Source organism: Osmia bicornis, chromosome 10 (assembly GCF_907164935.1).
Source record: "Osmia bicornis bicornis chromosome 10, iOsmBic2.1, whole genome shotgun sequence".
Taxonomy (NCBI): Eukaryota; Metazoa; Arthropoda; class Insecta; order Hymenoptera; family Megachilidae; genus Osmia; species Osmia bicornis.
The window spans coordinates 5555154-5571324 of NC_060225.1; the positions used below are offsets into that span (position 1 = coordinate 5555154).

At 42.9% G+C, this 16171-nt stretch overlaps 1 protein-coding gene across 5 annotated transcripts; it reads right to left on the reverse strand.

Annotated features, from left to right (window-relative positions):
* Nucleotides 1–32: 32 nt before the first annotated feature.
* Nucleotides 33–15057, reverse strand: LOC114877232 (mucin-5AC-like). 5 transcript variants are annotated; one of them, XM_029189532.2, is made up of 6 exons: nucleotides 14781–15055; nucleotides 7203–7287; nucleotides 4167–6758; nucleotides 3809–4093; nucleotides 1284–2986; nucleotides 33–1216 (listed from the first exon to the last, which is right to left on the reverse strand). In XM_029189532.2, the coding sequence occupies exons 2-6, from the start codon at nucleotides 7267–7269 to the stop codon at nucleotides 920–922; spliced, it is 4944 nt and encodes a 1647-aa protein (XP_029045365.2). In that variant the 5' UTR covers nucleotides 7270–7287; nucleotides 14781–15055; the 3' UTR covers nucleotides 33–919. The 5 variants fall into 5 exon arrangements, with proteins under 5 accessions (XP_029045365.2, XP_029045364.2, XP_029045361.2 ...); XM_029189531.2 differs by having other exon boundaries at nucleotides 1284–2995; XM_029189528.2 differs by having other exon boundaries at nucleotides 1284–4093; nucleotides 14781–15057.
* Nucleotides 15058–16171: the final 1114 nt, after the last annotated feature.

Here is a 16171-nt window from a genome sequence, read left to right on the forward strand (position 1 = left end):
AGTTTATTAGGACGTGAAGGAGGATTCGATGCTTTCCACGGAAGATCTCATTGTTTATTAATGTAAATTTTCACAGAGATCTAGTACAAATACGCTCAGTATTTATATACGGTCGATAACTAAACTAGTAATATTCCATAACTATACTATATTATGGAAAAGGTCTTAAATGTATATAGCTTCCTTTTAAAGATACCTTAGAATCGAGAAGAGAAACTAAGGACAATGAATAATGTTTTACATAAAGGAAGCACCGATTAAAGTAATTAAGACGTAATTATGTACAAGAATATCTTCTCAAGGTTATTGATTTGTACTGTATTCAGAAGATAGTGCTAAGCACTATTAAATCCGCGAAATAAATGCAATAGAATTGGCGTTAAACTTTCTAATCTATAATCATTCCTCCCTTCATTCCTGTTTGTCAAATTTCATACGTGCACTAAAATTCAGGATATAAAAATAATGTTTTAAAACAAGATACTTTAGAAACATGAACACGCATACGCAAAAGAATGATCAACCTAATAAATACATGATATAAATTACTGAATACAGTCTAATATTGCTTACGGTTCCCACAACCAAAAATCCCCAACATTCGCGATACATGGTTTTCCAACGATTTTACTACCACGCATGAGAAAAATCGTAGAAAAACATCAATTATATTCGTCTACAATTACTAGCAAACGATTATCATTTTTTTTTGTAATTAGATAAAGACCAAGAGATCAGTGATTCAAAAACCACTGATCGCCTTTCAATTAATTACACATAATAACAAGATGACTGCTGAAGATCTGTACAGTATTTTTGTGGGATCTTCCGCAGCCATGTTGTACAAAGATTTATGTATTCTCTATCATTTAAAGATTCTTTCTAATGTTTCGTTCTTCGCGACGAAGGTAGTAACGATTTAAAGGAAACGCAGATTTCTAGCAGACAGATTATAGTTTTCTACTGGTATCTGCCATCTATTGTCCCAGTATTCGCTCTTCGTTCTGTACGCTAAATGCGCGCACATGGGTAATCGTGTTGCACGCTCGCACCTTCTCGACACCGACCAGTATATAAAGTCTTGCGGACACTTGTACAGATATCCTTGAATATTATTTCTAGAGTCTCGTCTGCATTTATAGAACGCCGAGCTACAACCTTGTCTATAAGGAAAGTGTCCTTCTCCTGGGCAGAGTTGATCAGTTGATACTTTCACCTGAAACCAAAGGAACATTATGAATAATGATGCAGAAGTACTGGAAATATCAAATGAATATACTTACAGGAGATACAGGACTGTCCTCTAATCCTCTATAAAATCTTCCACTAGCTTTGGGAGTCGTACAAGCCTGGCTACTCTTCTCTTCAGGCAAACATTGTATTTTTTGTTCATCAAAGACAGTACCCTCCGGACAGCTCAACACGAGTACTTTGATCTCCATGCTACCTTCACTGGTGCATTGATAGAACAAATTACAATACTTTGGATGTCTTCGGAAACCAGTTGGACAAGCCAACACGATTTGTTCGTCGGTCAAGTTTCCAATTGGGCAAGGCGTCGAAACGGAAGAATCTGTGCTGGATTCCGTGCTGGATTCGGTTGTCGATGTTGTTATTTCCGTAGTCTGTTCCGAGCTTGGGATTGTACTACTTTCACTGGTTCCTTCGGAAGTAGATTCTGTTGTCACTGTGGATGTAGATTCTGTAGTCGCTTCAGAAGTGGACTCTGTTGTTGCTGCGGATGTAGATTCAGTTGTAGAATCTGTACTTGGTTCTGATGTAGATTCTGTAGTTGCTACAGAAGTGGACTCTGTACTTGCTTCAGACGTAGGCTCTGAAGTTGATTCAGAAGTGGACTCTGTAGTTGCTTCAGAAGTAGGTTCAGAAGTGGATTCTGTAGTTGCTTCAGACGTAGACTCTGTAGTTGCTTCAGACGTGGGTTCAGAAGTGGATTCTGTAGTTGCTTCAGACGTAGGTTCAGAAGTGGATTCTGTAGTTGGTTCAGACGTAGATTCTGTAGTAGCTGCTTCAGTAGTCAAGGCAGTAGTCTGAGTAGACTCGGTCGGTTCTGATACAGGTTCCGTAGAAGTTGTCGTTTCCATCGAGGCTGACGTTGATGTAGATTCAGTAGTACCCTCAGTTCCCCTAGACTCTGTCGTGGATTCTGCACTGCTTTCAGTAGTGGACGATATTTGTTCTGTGGTAGAATCTTCTGACGTACCGGACGTGGGCGTCATACAATCTCTTGCAGGATAGATCGACTCAGGATAATTGCATACATCAATGCTGGGGTCGAATATGGTTCCAGGTCCACAGTTGAAATGGTACACGTTGAATCCTTTCCCATTGTCAACGCAACGATAAAATTTATCGCACTGTGTTGGATGTGGATAGAAGCCTTCGCTGTTGCAGACTATAGTATTATTAGGCTTCTTCGTGGTGCAGTCTGGAACGCCGGATTCAGTGGAAGATGATTGTGAAGTTGAGGAAGTGGAAGACGACTGTGAGGTTGACGAAGTAGACGAACTTTCGGTGCTTGAAGGTTCCTGAATTTCAGAAGGTTTCGATGAACTGCTTGCAGTTGCACCCGTTGAAGATGAAGTTGTTGATTCAGTTTCATCAGTATCAGATGCAGATGTAGTGCCAGCTCCCGAAGTAGAACTAACAGTTGTCGTTGAACCAGTTGTTGAAGTACTACCCGTGGATCCTTGATCACCATGGTCGATCTCGTTAATTTCAGTCGAACAGGAAGCTACTTGACTGATGTAGTTGCAAGTGTCGACGGACGAATCCCAAGCTGTACCCGATGGACATACAAAATCGTATCTTTGGAACTGATTCCCAGAAGCCACGCAACGGTAGAACTTTCTACAGTCGGCTGGATTTGGGAAGAAACCTTCTTGCGTGCATTCTGATGTTCCTGGAGATGCACTGGGTGCTGTAGATGCTGGTACGTCGGACGCGATACTGCCTACTGGGACAGATTCTGTAACATCTGAAGATGTAGACTGAGAACTGACTGAACTGGTTTCAGTTGCTGACGTGGCAGGGGACTGTGACGTTGATGTACTAGTCGATGACACAGTTGACGACACAGATGTTGATGATGATTCGGTTGATGTAGAACTCGATGGCGTGCTTGACGTTGTGACGGTAGGTGCAGGTTTAGTAGATGAAGAAGGTGCTTGACTACTTGATGGTGCACTTGTTTGTGTCTGTGATGCTTCTGGTTGGTTAGTAGTGTTACTTACTTCGTCAGTGGATGAATCTGGTTTGGTGCCGTTTGAAGAAGCTGATGAACCAGATCCATCCTTACAATTAGGAACAGCATACTCGTGATTACAGCTTTGAATGGTTTGGTCCCATACAGTTCCAGTACCGCATTGGAATTCGTATTTAGTGAACATAGAACCACTACCAACGCAACGATAAAATTTTCGACAATCCTGAGGGTTAGGGAAGAATCCTTCTTCAGTACATTCTGACGTTCCAGAAGACGAGTTAATCGTTGTAGTATCAACGTTAGACACAGTGGAAGTTGAAGGAGGCAAGGAAGAGACAGATTCCGTGGAATCTGAAAGTGTATACTGAGGACTAGTTGTGCTTGGTTGAATTGTAGAAGTGGAAGATGTGGATTGTGATGTCGAACCACTAGTGGATGGACGATTAGATGAGGTAATGGTTGACACAGATGTTGTTGAGACGCTTGATGATGTGCTAGTTGATGGAGTAGTGGAACTAGTTGATGATGGTGCAACACTTGACGATGATACCGGCGGGGGATTACTTGTTTCACTTTCAGATGTACCTGGCTTATCAGTGACGCCACCGGTTTCATTGTTTGATTCGTCTGGAACTTTGTTGTCTGAAGAATCAGGGGGACTGGTTCCACCTTGACAATTAGGAACAAGATGCTCGTGATTACAGCTCTGAAGTGCCGAATCCCATGCAGTACCAGTACCACATTGGAATTCGTACTTCGTAAACTTTGAACCACTTCCAACGCAGCGATAAAATCTCCGGCAGTCCTTAGGATCGGGGAAGAATCCTTCTTGTGTACAAGTTCCTTGCGGTCTTGTAGTTCCTGGAGTTTCTGGAAATACACACCGTTAGTAATGCTGTTAAATCGTTTGTAATCATGCATACATCAGCAACAATAAGAATACCTGAAGGTGTGCCAGGCGTGCCAGGAGTGCCAGGTGTGCCAGGAGTGCCAGGAGTGCCTGGTGTATCAGGTGTGTCAGGAGTGCCAGGCGTACCTGGTGTATCAGGTGTACCAGGAATTTCGGGTGTACCAGGGGTTTCAGGAGTACCAGAAGTGGCAGGAGCACCAGGGGTTCCAGGAGTACCATCAGTGCCAGGAGTACCAATTTGTCCTGGTATGCCAGGGGTTCCTGGAACACCAGGCGAACTAGGAGTGCCAGGGGTACCAGGAGTACCCGGTGTACCGGGTGTACCGGGAGTACCCGGTGTACCGGGAGTACCAGGGGTCCCAGGAGTGCCAGGATGGGCAGGTACTCCAGGTCTACCAGGAATTCCAGGACGGCCTGGAACTCCAGGAGTACCAGGTTTTCCTGGTGTGCCAGGACTTCCAAGTACTGGAGTTCCAGGCGTTCCAGCAGTCCCTGGAGTACCAGGCGATACGGGAGGAGGGATAGGAGCTTCGGGCGTGCCAGGAGATTCTGGAGTGCCAGGTGTTCCAGAAGTGTCAGGAGTACCAGGGGTTCCAGGAAGACCAGGAATGCCAGGAGTACCAATGTCTCCTGGTATGCCAGGGGTTCCTGGTTTACCAGGCGAACCAGGAGTGCCAGGGGTACCAGGAGTACCCGGTGTACCGATAGTACCAGGAGTCCCAGGACTGCCAGGATGGGCAGGTGTTCCAGGTGTACCAGGGGTTCCAGGAGAGCCCGGAGTGCCAGGAGTTCCAGGGGATCCAGGAGTGTCAGCAGCCCCAGTAGTATCAGAAGTACTAGGGGTTCCAGGAGTACCAGGAACGCCAGGAGTACCAGGTTCTCCTGGTAGGCCAGGGATTCCTGGAATATCAGGCAAACCAGAAGTGCCAGGGGTACCAGGAGTACCCAGTGTACCGGGAGTACCAGGGGTTCCATGAGTGCCAGGATGGGCAGGTACTCCAGGTGTACCAGGTGTTCCAGGAACGCCCGGAGTGCCAGGAATACCAGGTTTTCCTGGTGTGCCAGATGATCCGGGAGGAGGGATAGGAGCTTCGGGCGTGCCAGGAGATTCTGGAGTGCCAGGTTTTCCAGAAATGCCAGGGGTTCCGGGAGTACCCGGTGTACCGGGAGTACCCGTTATTCCTGGTCTACCAGGGGTTCCTGGAACGTAATTAGGCAAACCAGGAGTGCCAGGGGTACCAGGAGTGCCCGGTGTACCGGGAGTACCAGGGGACCCAGGACTGCCAGGATGGGTAGGTCTTCCAGGTGTACCAGGGGTCCCAGGAAGGCCCGGAGTGCCAGGAGTACCAGGGTTTCCAGGATTACCAACAGGAGCAGGGACTCCAGGAACACCATTAATGCCATTAATACCAGGTATTCCTTGTATTCCAGGGATTCCTGCAACGTTAGGCAAACCAGGAGTGCCAGGTGTACCAGGAGTACCCGGTGTACCAGGAGTACCAGGGGTCCCAGCAGTGCCAGGATGGGCAGATGTTCCAGGTATACCAGGGGTTCCAGGAGGGCCCGGAATGCCAGGAACACCCGGTTCTCCTGGTCCAGGATAGCCAACAGTTCCAGATGTTCCATCAGTACCAGGCGATCCGGGAGGAGGGATAGGAGCTTCGGGCGTGCCAGGTGTTCCAGAAGTGCCAGTAGTTCCAGGAGTTCCAGGTGTACCAGGGGTACCTTGAGATCCAGGAGAACCAGGCTGTCCGCTAGGATCACCAGCTTGACCCGGTTGTCCCGGTTGACCATTAGGGTCTCCAGGCTGTCCGGGACTGCCCGTATCACCGTTCCATTGTCCGTCATTATCTCCGATATCACCATTCCATTGTCCTCCATTATCTCCCGTATCTCCGTTCCATTGTCCGCCGTTATCTCCGTTCCATTGTCCACCATTATCGGCACCAGTCCCCGAACCTTGCCTACAATCTTCGCGCGTTACCGCCCAAGGATGATTGCACCCTTGAATTTCTGGATCCCAAACAGTTTCAACCCCGCACGAGAATTCGTACTTAACGAACTTGCCGTTGCCCTCCTCGACGCATCTGTAGAATTTTCTGCAGTCGTTCGGATCGGACATAAATCCTTCCCGAGTGCACTGATTCTGACCTTGGTCAACATCGTTCTCCCATGAACCGCTGGTTACCGGAGGCCGACTGGTCGTCGATGGACTACTGGTAGCCGTTTGGTAAGACGTTTGCGGTGGTCCAGTTGGGGTCGTAATATGAATCGTAGTCGTTGGTATCGCGGTCGTGCGGCTGGTTTCGCTAACTGGTGTCGTCGGCCATTGAGTGGAAGATACATGCGACACGGTAGATTCATTCGAATCGATCTCGTTCTCATTCCCTCCACACTCCGGTCGACCGCTGTCGTTTGGATGAGTGCAAATGTCACCTTTATCCTTGGAGAACACCGTCCCAACACCGCACTCGAATTCGAACTTTGTCAGAGGACTATCGTTGCCCCAATCGACGCATCTGTAGTACACCCTACAGTCGTGAGGATCAGGATGATATCCTTCCTCCGTACACACGAAAGCATCGTTTCCTCGTCCTTTTTGCGCATGGAAGATATGATACGAGTCTAAAGGAGTAGAAATACCAGCAAATTTACCGGTTACACGGTTCTCAACATCCTCTTATATACGACTATAATATTCGATCATTCTTCATCAGGGTGAAGGATTTGCAGTCAAGTTTTACGATACAGAAAACGTAAAGTAGATTTAATTGACAAAGCTTCGCAGCTCTACCTTTCATGCAAAACCAGTTTAAGCTCGGTGATAATAAGAAACAAGACGCCACTGACAGAGATGAAGAGAAACAAAAATAGTGGCAATGTCCCATGAAATTATCAGTAGGCGTATCACGCGTTTCCTGAACTGTACTATAAATGAGCTTGTCAAGAAAACAGCTAGTTCGCGCATTCTCAATGACGATGAAAAACATTTACCGCGAATCTCTCACCTCAGACTATGAATATTCCAAAGCGATTCAACCTCGAAACGGAGGGTCATCGAAATCTTACCATTTTCTCCCGACGCTGATAAAATCGCTGCTATCAGCAGGCCTAATGTCTGCAGGCATATCCACATGGCACCAGTTTATCTGGTCTATAAGAATAAAGAGAGAATCGAATTAAAAATTTTAATTACCCTTCCATTTCCAACGGGTGAACAGTAATCATAATCCAGTGTTCATCAACGGTCGAACCCTATCATTTTAACGGGATAAGACAACGTGACGTAATCTGCATCGTTTTGTAGGACGAAAGGCGTGGATTTCCTCAATCGAGAATTTCGTATAAACAGCCGAAGATAAGCAACCTACGAACAGTTACTTAAACGTCATGCTTGGCCCACGTCCAATCTTCCCCTTGATCGACGTCCAAAGGATTCTAACTGTCAGACCCGGTGACCTTACTTGGAATAATTCACGCATCATCGACGCTTCAGGATCAAACGATTCCCATTCAGCCGCGTCCTCACCGATTGCTGACCTCGATATCTTTTTTTTCCCATTCGATCGTCGTCCGATTGATATACACGTGCTACAACAATTTGAATATTTACCCATGCCCGATTCCCTTGTACAGTTACACGTTAGCCGCGATCTCCGACACGCCTTTAATCATTTAACACGATACGTTGCTCTCGCGAGACCGTAAATCGCCTCTAGTCCTCTTCGCGAATAGAATAAGAAATCTTTCATGTTTTATTCAAATCTATCGATGCCTCTGTGTTAGAAATTGTTAGAATTTATCGAGATGGAAGAAATCTTCCCCAGGGAAGATGATTAGATCCTAGATTCTCGCCCTTTCCCATAAGCATCCCCAAGGAAAATGACTATTAAATAAAATATACTCTCTAAAATTGACTCTTTACTGTTAATTTACACATCGTTAACCCTGTGATCCTTCTTTCGAGAATGAAAACGAGTTAGATTGTGCCGCGTCGTTAATCATCCGTCTAATTTACATGATCCATCACCTGATCATCACCATGCAGGGATCTCGCAACGAATCGCAGTGTGCACGACCTAAGGACTCGTCGACGAAAGGTAGTAACGATCAATCTGAACCTGGGCAAAAGGGAAAAGGATTCAGAGGTGTTCCAGCGAGAGAAAGCTGAATCGAAAACGGAGCCCGCGGTCGTTCGCGTCCTTTCTCCCGCTGGCTCGAATGAAAAAGAGGATTGCATGAACACTGACATAACAGAGGAATGCCGTCTCTCAGCTGGCTATCACTACAACATTGTGAAACGCAAGAACAGGCGAGAATCACGGTGACATAACTCGCGAGCAGAGTCAATGTCATTGTCGGTGATCCTGACATTGGAACATACTTGCGCATTGAAATGGCAACCGATCTTCTGTATCCAATTCTCTAGAGCGTTTGGTTATTGGAAACCAGTTTACTTAACCCTTTACGAGGAGGATCGTTTGATAGACTCGCGTGAGACGCTGATTTACGAAGCTAACAGGCGAACGTTGCGTGTTGTGAACGCCGATATCAGCTGGCTTTCGTTCAATCTAAAGTGATAAACTTTATATTCCTCTCTTGGAATATACACTGGGTCCAAAAAGTATTTGTACACCATTTCAAACAGAGTACATCGTTTAAAATTCGATCAAATGGTTTGAGGTTTCTCGAGAAGCTATACTAATTAATTTACTAATTGTAAGATATGTGCCTTTGTCGTTTTAAAAAATTACAATTTGTTGAAATCGTGGAAATAATAATGAAGGGAATTTTTTCAAATAAATTATGTTTATGTTGAAAATTTCATCGAGATCTGTCGATGGAGTTAGAAGTTATAAGTAATTAAAGTTTTCATCTAAGAAATATCGTATTTTAAATTTTCATTGCAAACTCAGATAAAAAAGTACAAAAATTGCCTTCCCGATTTCGACAAATTGTAACTTTTTAAAACGACGAAACCAGATATCTTAGTAAATTAATTTGTATAGCTTCTCAAGAAACCTCAAGTCATTTGGTCCAATTTTAAAACAGAGGTACTCTTTTGGACCCACTGTATCTTCCCCGGTTGACGCATCGTAATTCCTTGCACCCGGGAATTCTTGAAAAATGTGTACAAATAGAGTACGTAGGTCGTGGATTCAATTTTATCGTCGGTACGATTCGGCAAAAGCTTCTCTCCTCGTTGAATGAAACATTTTCCGTGCCGAGGGTTCAGGCCCCGTTCACACGAGATCCGTTGCTTGAATACAAATCGAGGGTATCCCATGTGGATGGTGTTCTCGTTTCGTCAAGAATCGCACGAAAAACAGAGGGATACGCTTCGTGGATCGCGTTCGAAAAAGCTTTTACAGCGAGTGTCTGAAAATTCCGAAAAATCATCCGGCAGAAACAAAGTGAAATTATTAATCGTCTAGAATACGGTCGACGCGTTTAAATGTAAATGGATATCTTCTCTAAAACGTTGCCGCACGTAATGGTATCATTATTATTCATAGTTCGGTCTGTTCGTCGTTGAATACAATTTGCCAGACTCCGCTAATGGTTATTCGAACACGACGGCTGATATATTGACCTCTTAACCGATCGTTTACCTCTAATTGCGGGTCGAACATATTTCGTTCCCGATCATCGATGATTACCGATGTAAATGCATCTCCGAAATACGGCACGAAGGTGCACGGAGGTAACGACAGCCCGCTAAGAAGTTACACGACTTATTTATAAACCGATTCGAGCCGTTCTGCCACCTGCTGTTAGGTATCCGAGGAACGAGAGAACTCGAAGAAGAGAAGAAGAGAACTCAAGGACGGTCCGTGTCGTGTATTACCTTGAGTTCTCTTCGACGATCGCTTCGATGCTGGTGAAAAAATTGAATTAAAAATTGAATCAAACGCGATTCGATACGCATTGTTTAAAGAACAGATTGTTTCACGTACCCTCTTCTTAGGATGTCATTAGTACATCTTCCGAGGGCTGTGATTTAACTAAAGACACCCGGAAGACAGATGATTTCGAATGCCGAACAAACGATTTAATTAATGCCTTCTCTATCGGTGTTGCAAAACACAAAGCCCGTTCAACGACCCAGGAAACCGCTCGTTAAACCTAACGGACGAGTTCTTCTTCAATTTTTGACTGAAGGTAATAAACCCTTCTCAGAAATCCTATCAATTTTACGGTAATCTGCATATCTCAGCACACTGCGATTATCTTTATTTAATAGAGAAGAAAATCTGTTTTTTCCATTGAAATACGACAATTTTCTTATCGAAGACGCGTGGCCTCGAATTAAAATCAATTTGCCTGATGAGCCGCGCTAATCACGATTCAGGAAATCAGGGTGTAGTTATCCTCGCGGATAATAGTCGTAGAAAAATCGTGGAGAAAGTTTTCCATCGATGAATCCGCGAAGGAAAGAGAAGTTGTTACATCGGCACGTAATGTTTTTCATCGAAAATCGTCCTTCGATCCTATGAGATACAAGAACGATGTACGCCCTTGAAGAGCTCGGAATGGTCGGTTTAATCGAACCAGTTCTTGATCGAAACGCAAAATGACGATCGAACGTTCCTCGAAACTATAAAAGCTGCGGTTCCAAAGAGACGATTCCTACGGCATCGCGAATTGCCATGTCGACGGTACGGTTTAGCATATTTATTACAGAGGAAAACTCGAATGAAGAATGATACAGATGCGACGGTGGATCGTGCTTGGAATTCAAAACGTCCTCTTGAAAGCGAAATAAGGAATCCATTTAATGGATCCAGTTCTTTTAGGTACATCTTGACAGAAGATGTGGGGTAAACAGCGAGAGGAGAATTTAATCGAGAGTAAGAACAAAGAAACAATATTGACGTTTATCCAGTGCGATGAACTTAAACTGTTACGATAGCGTGGCTGGTTGCGATAAGAATAGCTTTGAAATTTGTAAAGACGATTCTTCTCCCGCCTGATTATAGGGGAGACCGGGTATAGTTGTCACATTTTTTAAATTTAAATTTTATAAAAAAAATTAGTTTTATGAATATTACCAATAAGATTGTGAGTTAATTCACATTATCTGTAGTAATTATTTTGTGACAATGTACACACATTATAAATAGCCAAATTTATTAAGAAATAATCAATTCGATTGAAAAAGTAAGAATTTTATTTGCATTTAATTATATTCTGAAATTCGAACACAAAATAATAATGAAACTGAGAAACTATACAGTCTTGAACACAAAATTAAACTTACAATTGGAAATATTAAAAATATAACTCTTTGTATTGATTATGCATCCTAAACGATATTAAATATAAAATTAAATTTTGAAATATTTATAATAAAATTGAGAATTTTAAATCATTAAAAATCAATTAAAAGTAGTTGTAGAAAACTTGTCAATTATTGAAGATCATTAAACCAGCAGTCTTATCGTTAATCAGAATCATCTGAATGAATACATGTCACAAATAACCCCAAATTTTCTGTGACAACTTGACCCACGACGTTAAATAATTTAAACTATACACTAATTTATTAGGAAGTTCGAAAATGCAAAAATATTATCAAAATAAGTTAGATAAAACTCTAAACTATCAGATTTTAAATACTAAGAAATCAATATACTTACTTAATGGATATTACAAAAATTTTCTTCAAATGTATAAAAACTAACAATGTCCCATCGTGTTTTAATACTAATCTACAGCGAACTGAGCGATCGCGAGGGAGAGGCAACAATATATCCACGTAGTGCCATGGGTTATCGGTTATCAGTACATTTCTATTATTTAGTGTCTTTTTTATAACAATTGTGACAACGAACCCGTGTGACAATCATACCCGATCTCCTCTACTTTTCCTTCTCCTTCGCGTTTCTCCCTCTCTGTATATGAAAGAAAGATGCTTAGAATATTTCAGAAGATTTATGCAAAATATAGTCCAGATGGAAGAAACTTGTTTAGATGTTAATTATTTTGATGTTTCGTTAATATCCCTTCGATTTATTAATGGAAGAAGTTTAACGTCACCGTTTAAACCCGTTGAAACAAAATAATTTCCAAGACGGCAACGAGTATCTCGAGGTAATCGTATCCTCGGCGGCTCGCAATTAAAGGGATACTTGTAAATTGCACAGCGCAAAAGCCATCCCATTCGTACCGTTTACTTCGTCCTCTTCATTTTTCCATTATATCCCTTATTCGCGACGGAGCCAACCCGTAGATTTATCATGCATCGCATGCGGGCTCGGCTCGAACGAGGTTCAAGGCTTTGGATAATGCTCTATGTATCACGTTTACGAGAAAATGAGAAATCCCGTCCCTGCTGCATTAACGTCCCCCTAAATAGAGCGTAATTGCACGCGATCGAACGAAATAAGATAAACGTAAAGGAATGGCTGGGACCGCGAGTCTCGTCAGCCTTCTTTGGATCTGTTAATAACGATTTTTACGCGAGAAGAATACATAGAGCTTTCGTCGCCACAGGAAATTGAATTTCCTTCCTCGGATCGTTTTACGATTCGAGAGTAAAACGAAATCCCGATATCCGGTGAAACGCGTGCCTGACGATTAACAATCCAGCCACGTTTCTCGAGCAACAATTACATAACAATTAGTGTCAATTACCATTCAGGTTAATTAAACAACGTGGAAAAGAACGACGTTCTCCGGAGAACGTTCGAGTGAATTACGATCGTTATCTCATCGATGCCAGAATAACGTCGGGTATGATGTATCAAGGCATAAATTCATTGTACAAGGAGAATATCATTAGACAATTGAATGACTCAGTCGAGGAAGAAATCTCTTTTATTTTTGCATTATGGAAAATCATTTTTTACCGCTAATTCTGCAATCCTCCAAGGTTCTACTCTCAATTAAATCTGTCGATGAAATTTTTCCAACATTCCCTTTGTTTCTTTCGATAACAATTATATCAGAGTTTCGAAGGAAAAAGTAAAGAATTTCAAGAAGTTACATTATCGATCAAAAGTATTCGCTATCGGAGATTGTACGTTAAATCTATCGAAAAAATTTTCCCAACATTCAATTGTTTCTTTCAATAACAATTATATCAAAGTTTAGAAATAAAAATGTAAAGAATTTCAAGAAATTACATTAACGATCAAAAGTACATATTCGCTATCAGAGATCGTTCGATACGTTCTTCGAAAGGGTTAACGATGAGCAAACATTTCTGAACGATAGTGTATCGGTTGATGTAATCCACTTTTAATCGACTTTTTGCCTGTGACAATGAAATAAAGCCGAGTGCGAGCGAAAAACCGTACCGTTCAACTGGCTGCTCACGAACCAAGCGGAATGTCCTTCGAAGATTCCCAGTTTTTATCGCGAATCCGGGAAGAACGACTCGTTAAGGGACGCGAAAAAGCACCGCGTGCATCCGTGCACAATGCATCCTGTTTATTGCACTTTGTATCCTTCAATTAGAATCCTCGCCGTTACACGCAACCGATATTATTATTACCAACGTCGCGTTTAACCGAGGTACTTCAAGCTCATCTACATTCTGGAACGTCTAGAAGCAATCGGTGTAGCTCGAAAAAATCATTTTCAACGACCTTCGAAATACAAAAAGGATGCGTTTATGGAGCAAAAGGAGGATCGTGACGAAGCAATGCCGAGGACAGGCGGTTGCATCGATCCAATGCCAAGATCGATGAATTCGAAGCGGAACGCTCGATCGATCCAAATACAGCTCGCGATTTTCGGCCGGGCTACGCGACGTGAATCGACGATCGTGAATCGGGGATTTTTCGGTCGGCACACGTACGTTCACCGACACGTTGTAACCTCTGTAAATCATGCCTGTAACCCGGTAAAACAGTTACGTGACTCTGCCGATTGTAAACCACGAACGGGGAAAGAAAATCGAAAAGAATCATGTCGGAGTATCCGATCGTTGATTATCTTTTCTAACGTTTCGCAATCGATCGATTTTTCCTGCATGTCGATAAGAAACATGCGTATTGATAATTAATCGTACGATAATAAAAGGAGGGCAAATTACAAGAGCGCGATGGATGCGTTTTGCAACCGAGAACCTTTATCAAACATAATTACCAGACTCGCTTAGGCGAGCAACGTATTAATCAGTCGGAAAAAGCAGGTTTCGATCAACCTTCCTTTCGTCGAATTAAGAGCCGCGTATTAATTAAATACAAAACGCGCGAGGAAAGCTTAATGCAAGGACTCGAGAAATCGAGAGGTGTATCGCATTAATATCACTGAAATTTTGACGTCACCGTTACACGATTATTACCATGCGTGAAAGAAATACTAAACAAGCTACTGATTCAACCAGGAACCTAATTAATTCAATTCACTTATCTAATGTATCGTGTAATCAATCCCGAACGAATAAATCTATGCTAATCTCTTTCTTGCGTCTCGAGAGATGTTTGTAATCTATCTCGAGGTTTACTCTTGTAAATTCACCGTTTATTCGAGAATTTCAAATTTCAGACACTGCTCGAAGCTACCGGGGATATTTATCTATCGAACGACGAAACTTACACTCGAAGATCCTTACACTTGAGATTCACTTGTTTAACACTGCGACCCCCGTCGAGGATCGCGATCTAGAAAGGAGGATCGGTGATAGACACCACTCACCTGTGCACGGGATCAACGACGAACCGAAGAGTCCTCTTTAATTCGAACAGATCCTCGTCATCTCGCGGTTAATTGAAAATTTGAAGCACCTTGTCGAACGTGGAGACGAGTTCGCGAGACGTTTTCAGGAACTATTCTGGAAATCGGTTGCCGATCGTGCCACGTTCTCGAGAGGGAGTAAGTCCTGAGGACGCGGATGGCTCCTACTTATAAAGACTTGGCCAAGACTTGGCTCTCCAATTGGCTTCCACGTGTGTGTTCAACGTCTACGTAAGTCGGTACCCCCTGCACGTGCGTAGGTATGCGTGTCTGCGTGTGTACACAAGAAGGAATCGTGGGCTTCGTCGAAGGTAGAAGGGGGCACAAACCGTGTTCCGATCGTTATACGCTCGATGCTGCTGTTACACATTACACAGAAAGAGTCAATGCCGAGTCGAACGAGTCGGTACCTCTTTGCCAAATCGATTCGTTTTCAATTTCATTTCAAACCTCCGCCTTTCATCCGATTTTTAATCCTATTCTGCAACGGTGTCTCAAAGTGGCGAGAGATATTCGAATTTTCTGAAAGTTTTGCAAATCCAAGATTCATTGGAAATTTTTCATACCGAAAGGGTTATTAGGAATATTTCAGAGCGACGTTGAATCGAGTCCAATTAAAATACCAAACACTAACAGTATTTTCCTGTATCAGGGAGAAAAAAAACGATACGAATGTTTAATTCTTTCAAGTCGATACTCGTCCGTCTTGTAAATTTGCTCGCGGATCAAAGTATCGCAATTTCGGTGAATACATATTTCGTACCGTTGTTTTATCAACGAACAATCAAGAATCGTATATGCACGTTGATCCATGCGATGGATCGCGTGGAACAGGTTTCATTGCATGCCACTGTGTTTACTATCATGAATTGAGGTTTCTCGAGGATACCACAATCGGTACGTTCAGATTCTCCTCGTTTATCCCCGACTATTTCCACGAGAATGACCCTCGGCTCCTGTCGATCGCAGTAAAATCTACCTTTGATTCGCTGGAAGAAATGTGTCCACTTTTCTTTCAATGATAGATCATTGAAACACAGGAATCTAATTAACGCGATCGACTCTTATCTCGAAACCAGCTTTCCATTTCTAACTTATCTATTCCTCGAACATCTCTGGAATAGTTCTAAAAGATTTATTAAACGCAGTATTTGTTATTTACAAATATCGTGTAACTTGAGAAATTACAAGAACCGTAGAGCGTGTTTACGATGATAAACGATGAGAACTAGAATCCGTCATAAATCAAAGGTGACAAGAAACGGAGTCTGTTTGATCGTCACAAATCATCTAGAGATTCATCCGACGCGTTATTTCGTTTTCTTCGTGTCTTGTAACTCTTACACGTTACT

Bases quoted from the DNA above. Each gene is read 5' to 3' on its own strand.
- LOC114877232 (XM_029189528.2), bottom strand. From the start codon at position 7,269: ATGTGGATATGCCTGCAGACATTAGGCCTGCTGATAGCAGCGATTTTA. The intron at 4,094-4,166 runs GTATTCTTATTG...GTGTATTTCCAG, and splicing joins CACGCCTGGCACACCTTCAG to AAACTCCAGGAACTACAAGA. The intron at 1,217-1,283 runs GTAAGTATATTC...CTTTGGTTTCAG, and splicing joins AGGACAGTCCTGTATCTCCT to GTGAAAGTATCAACTGATCA.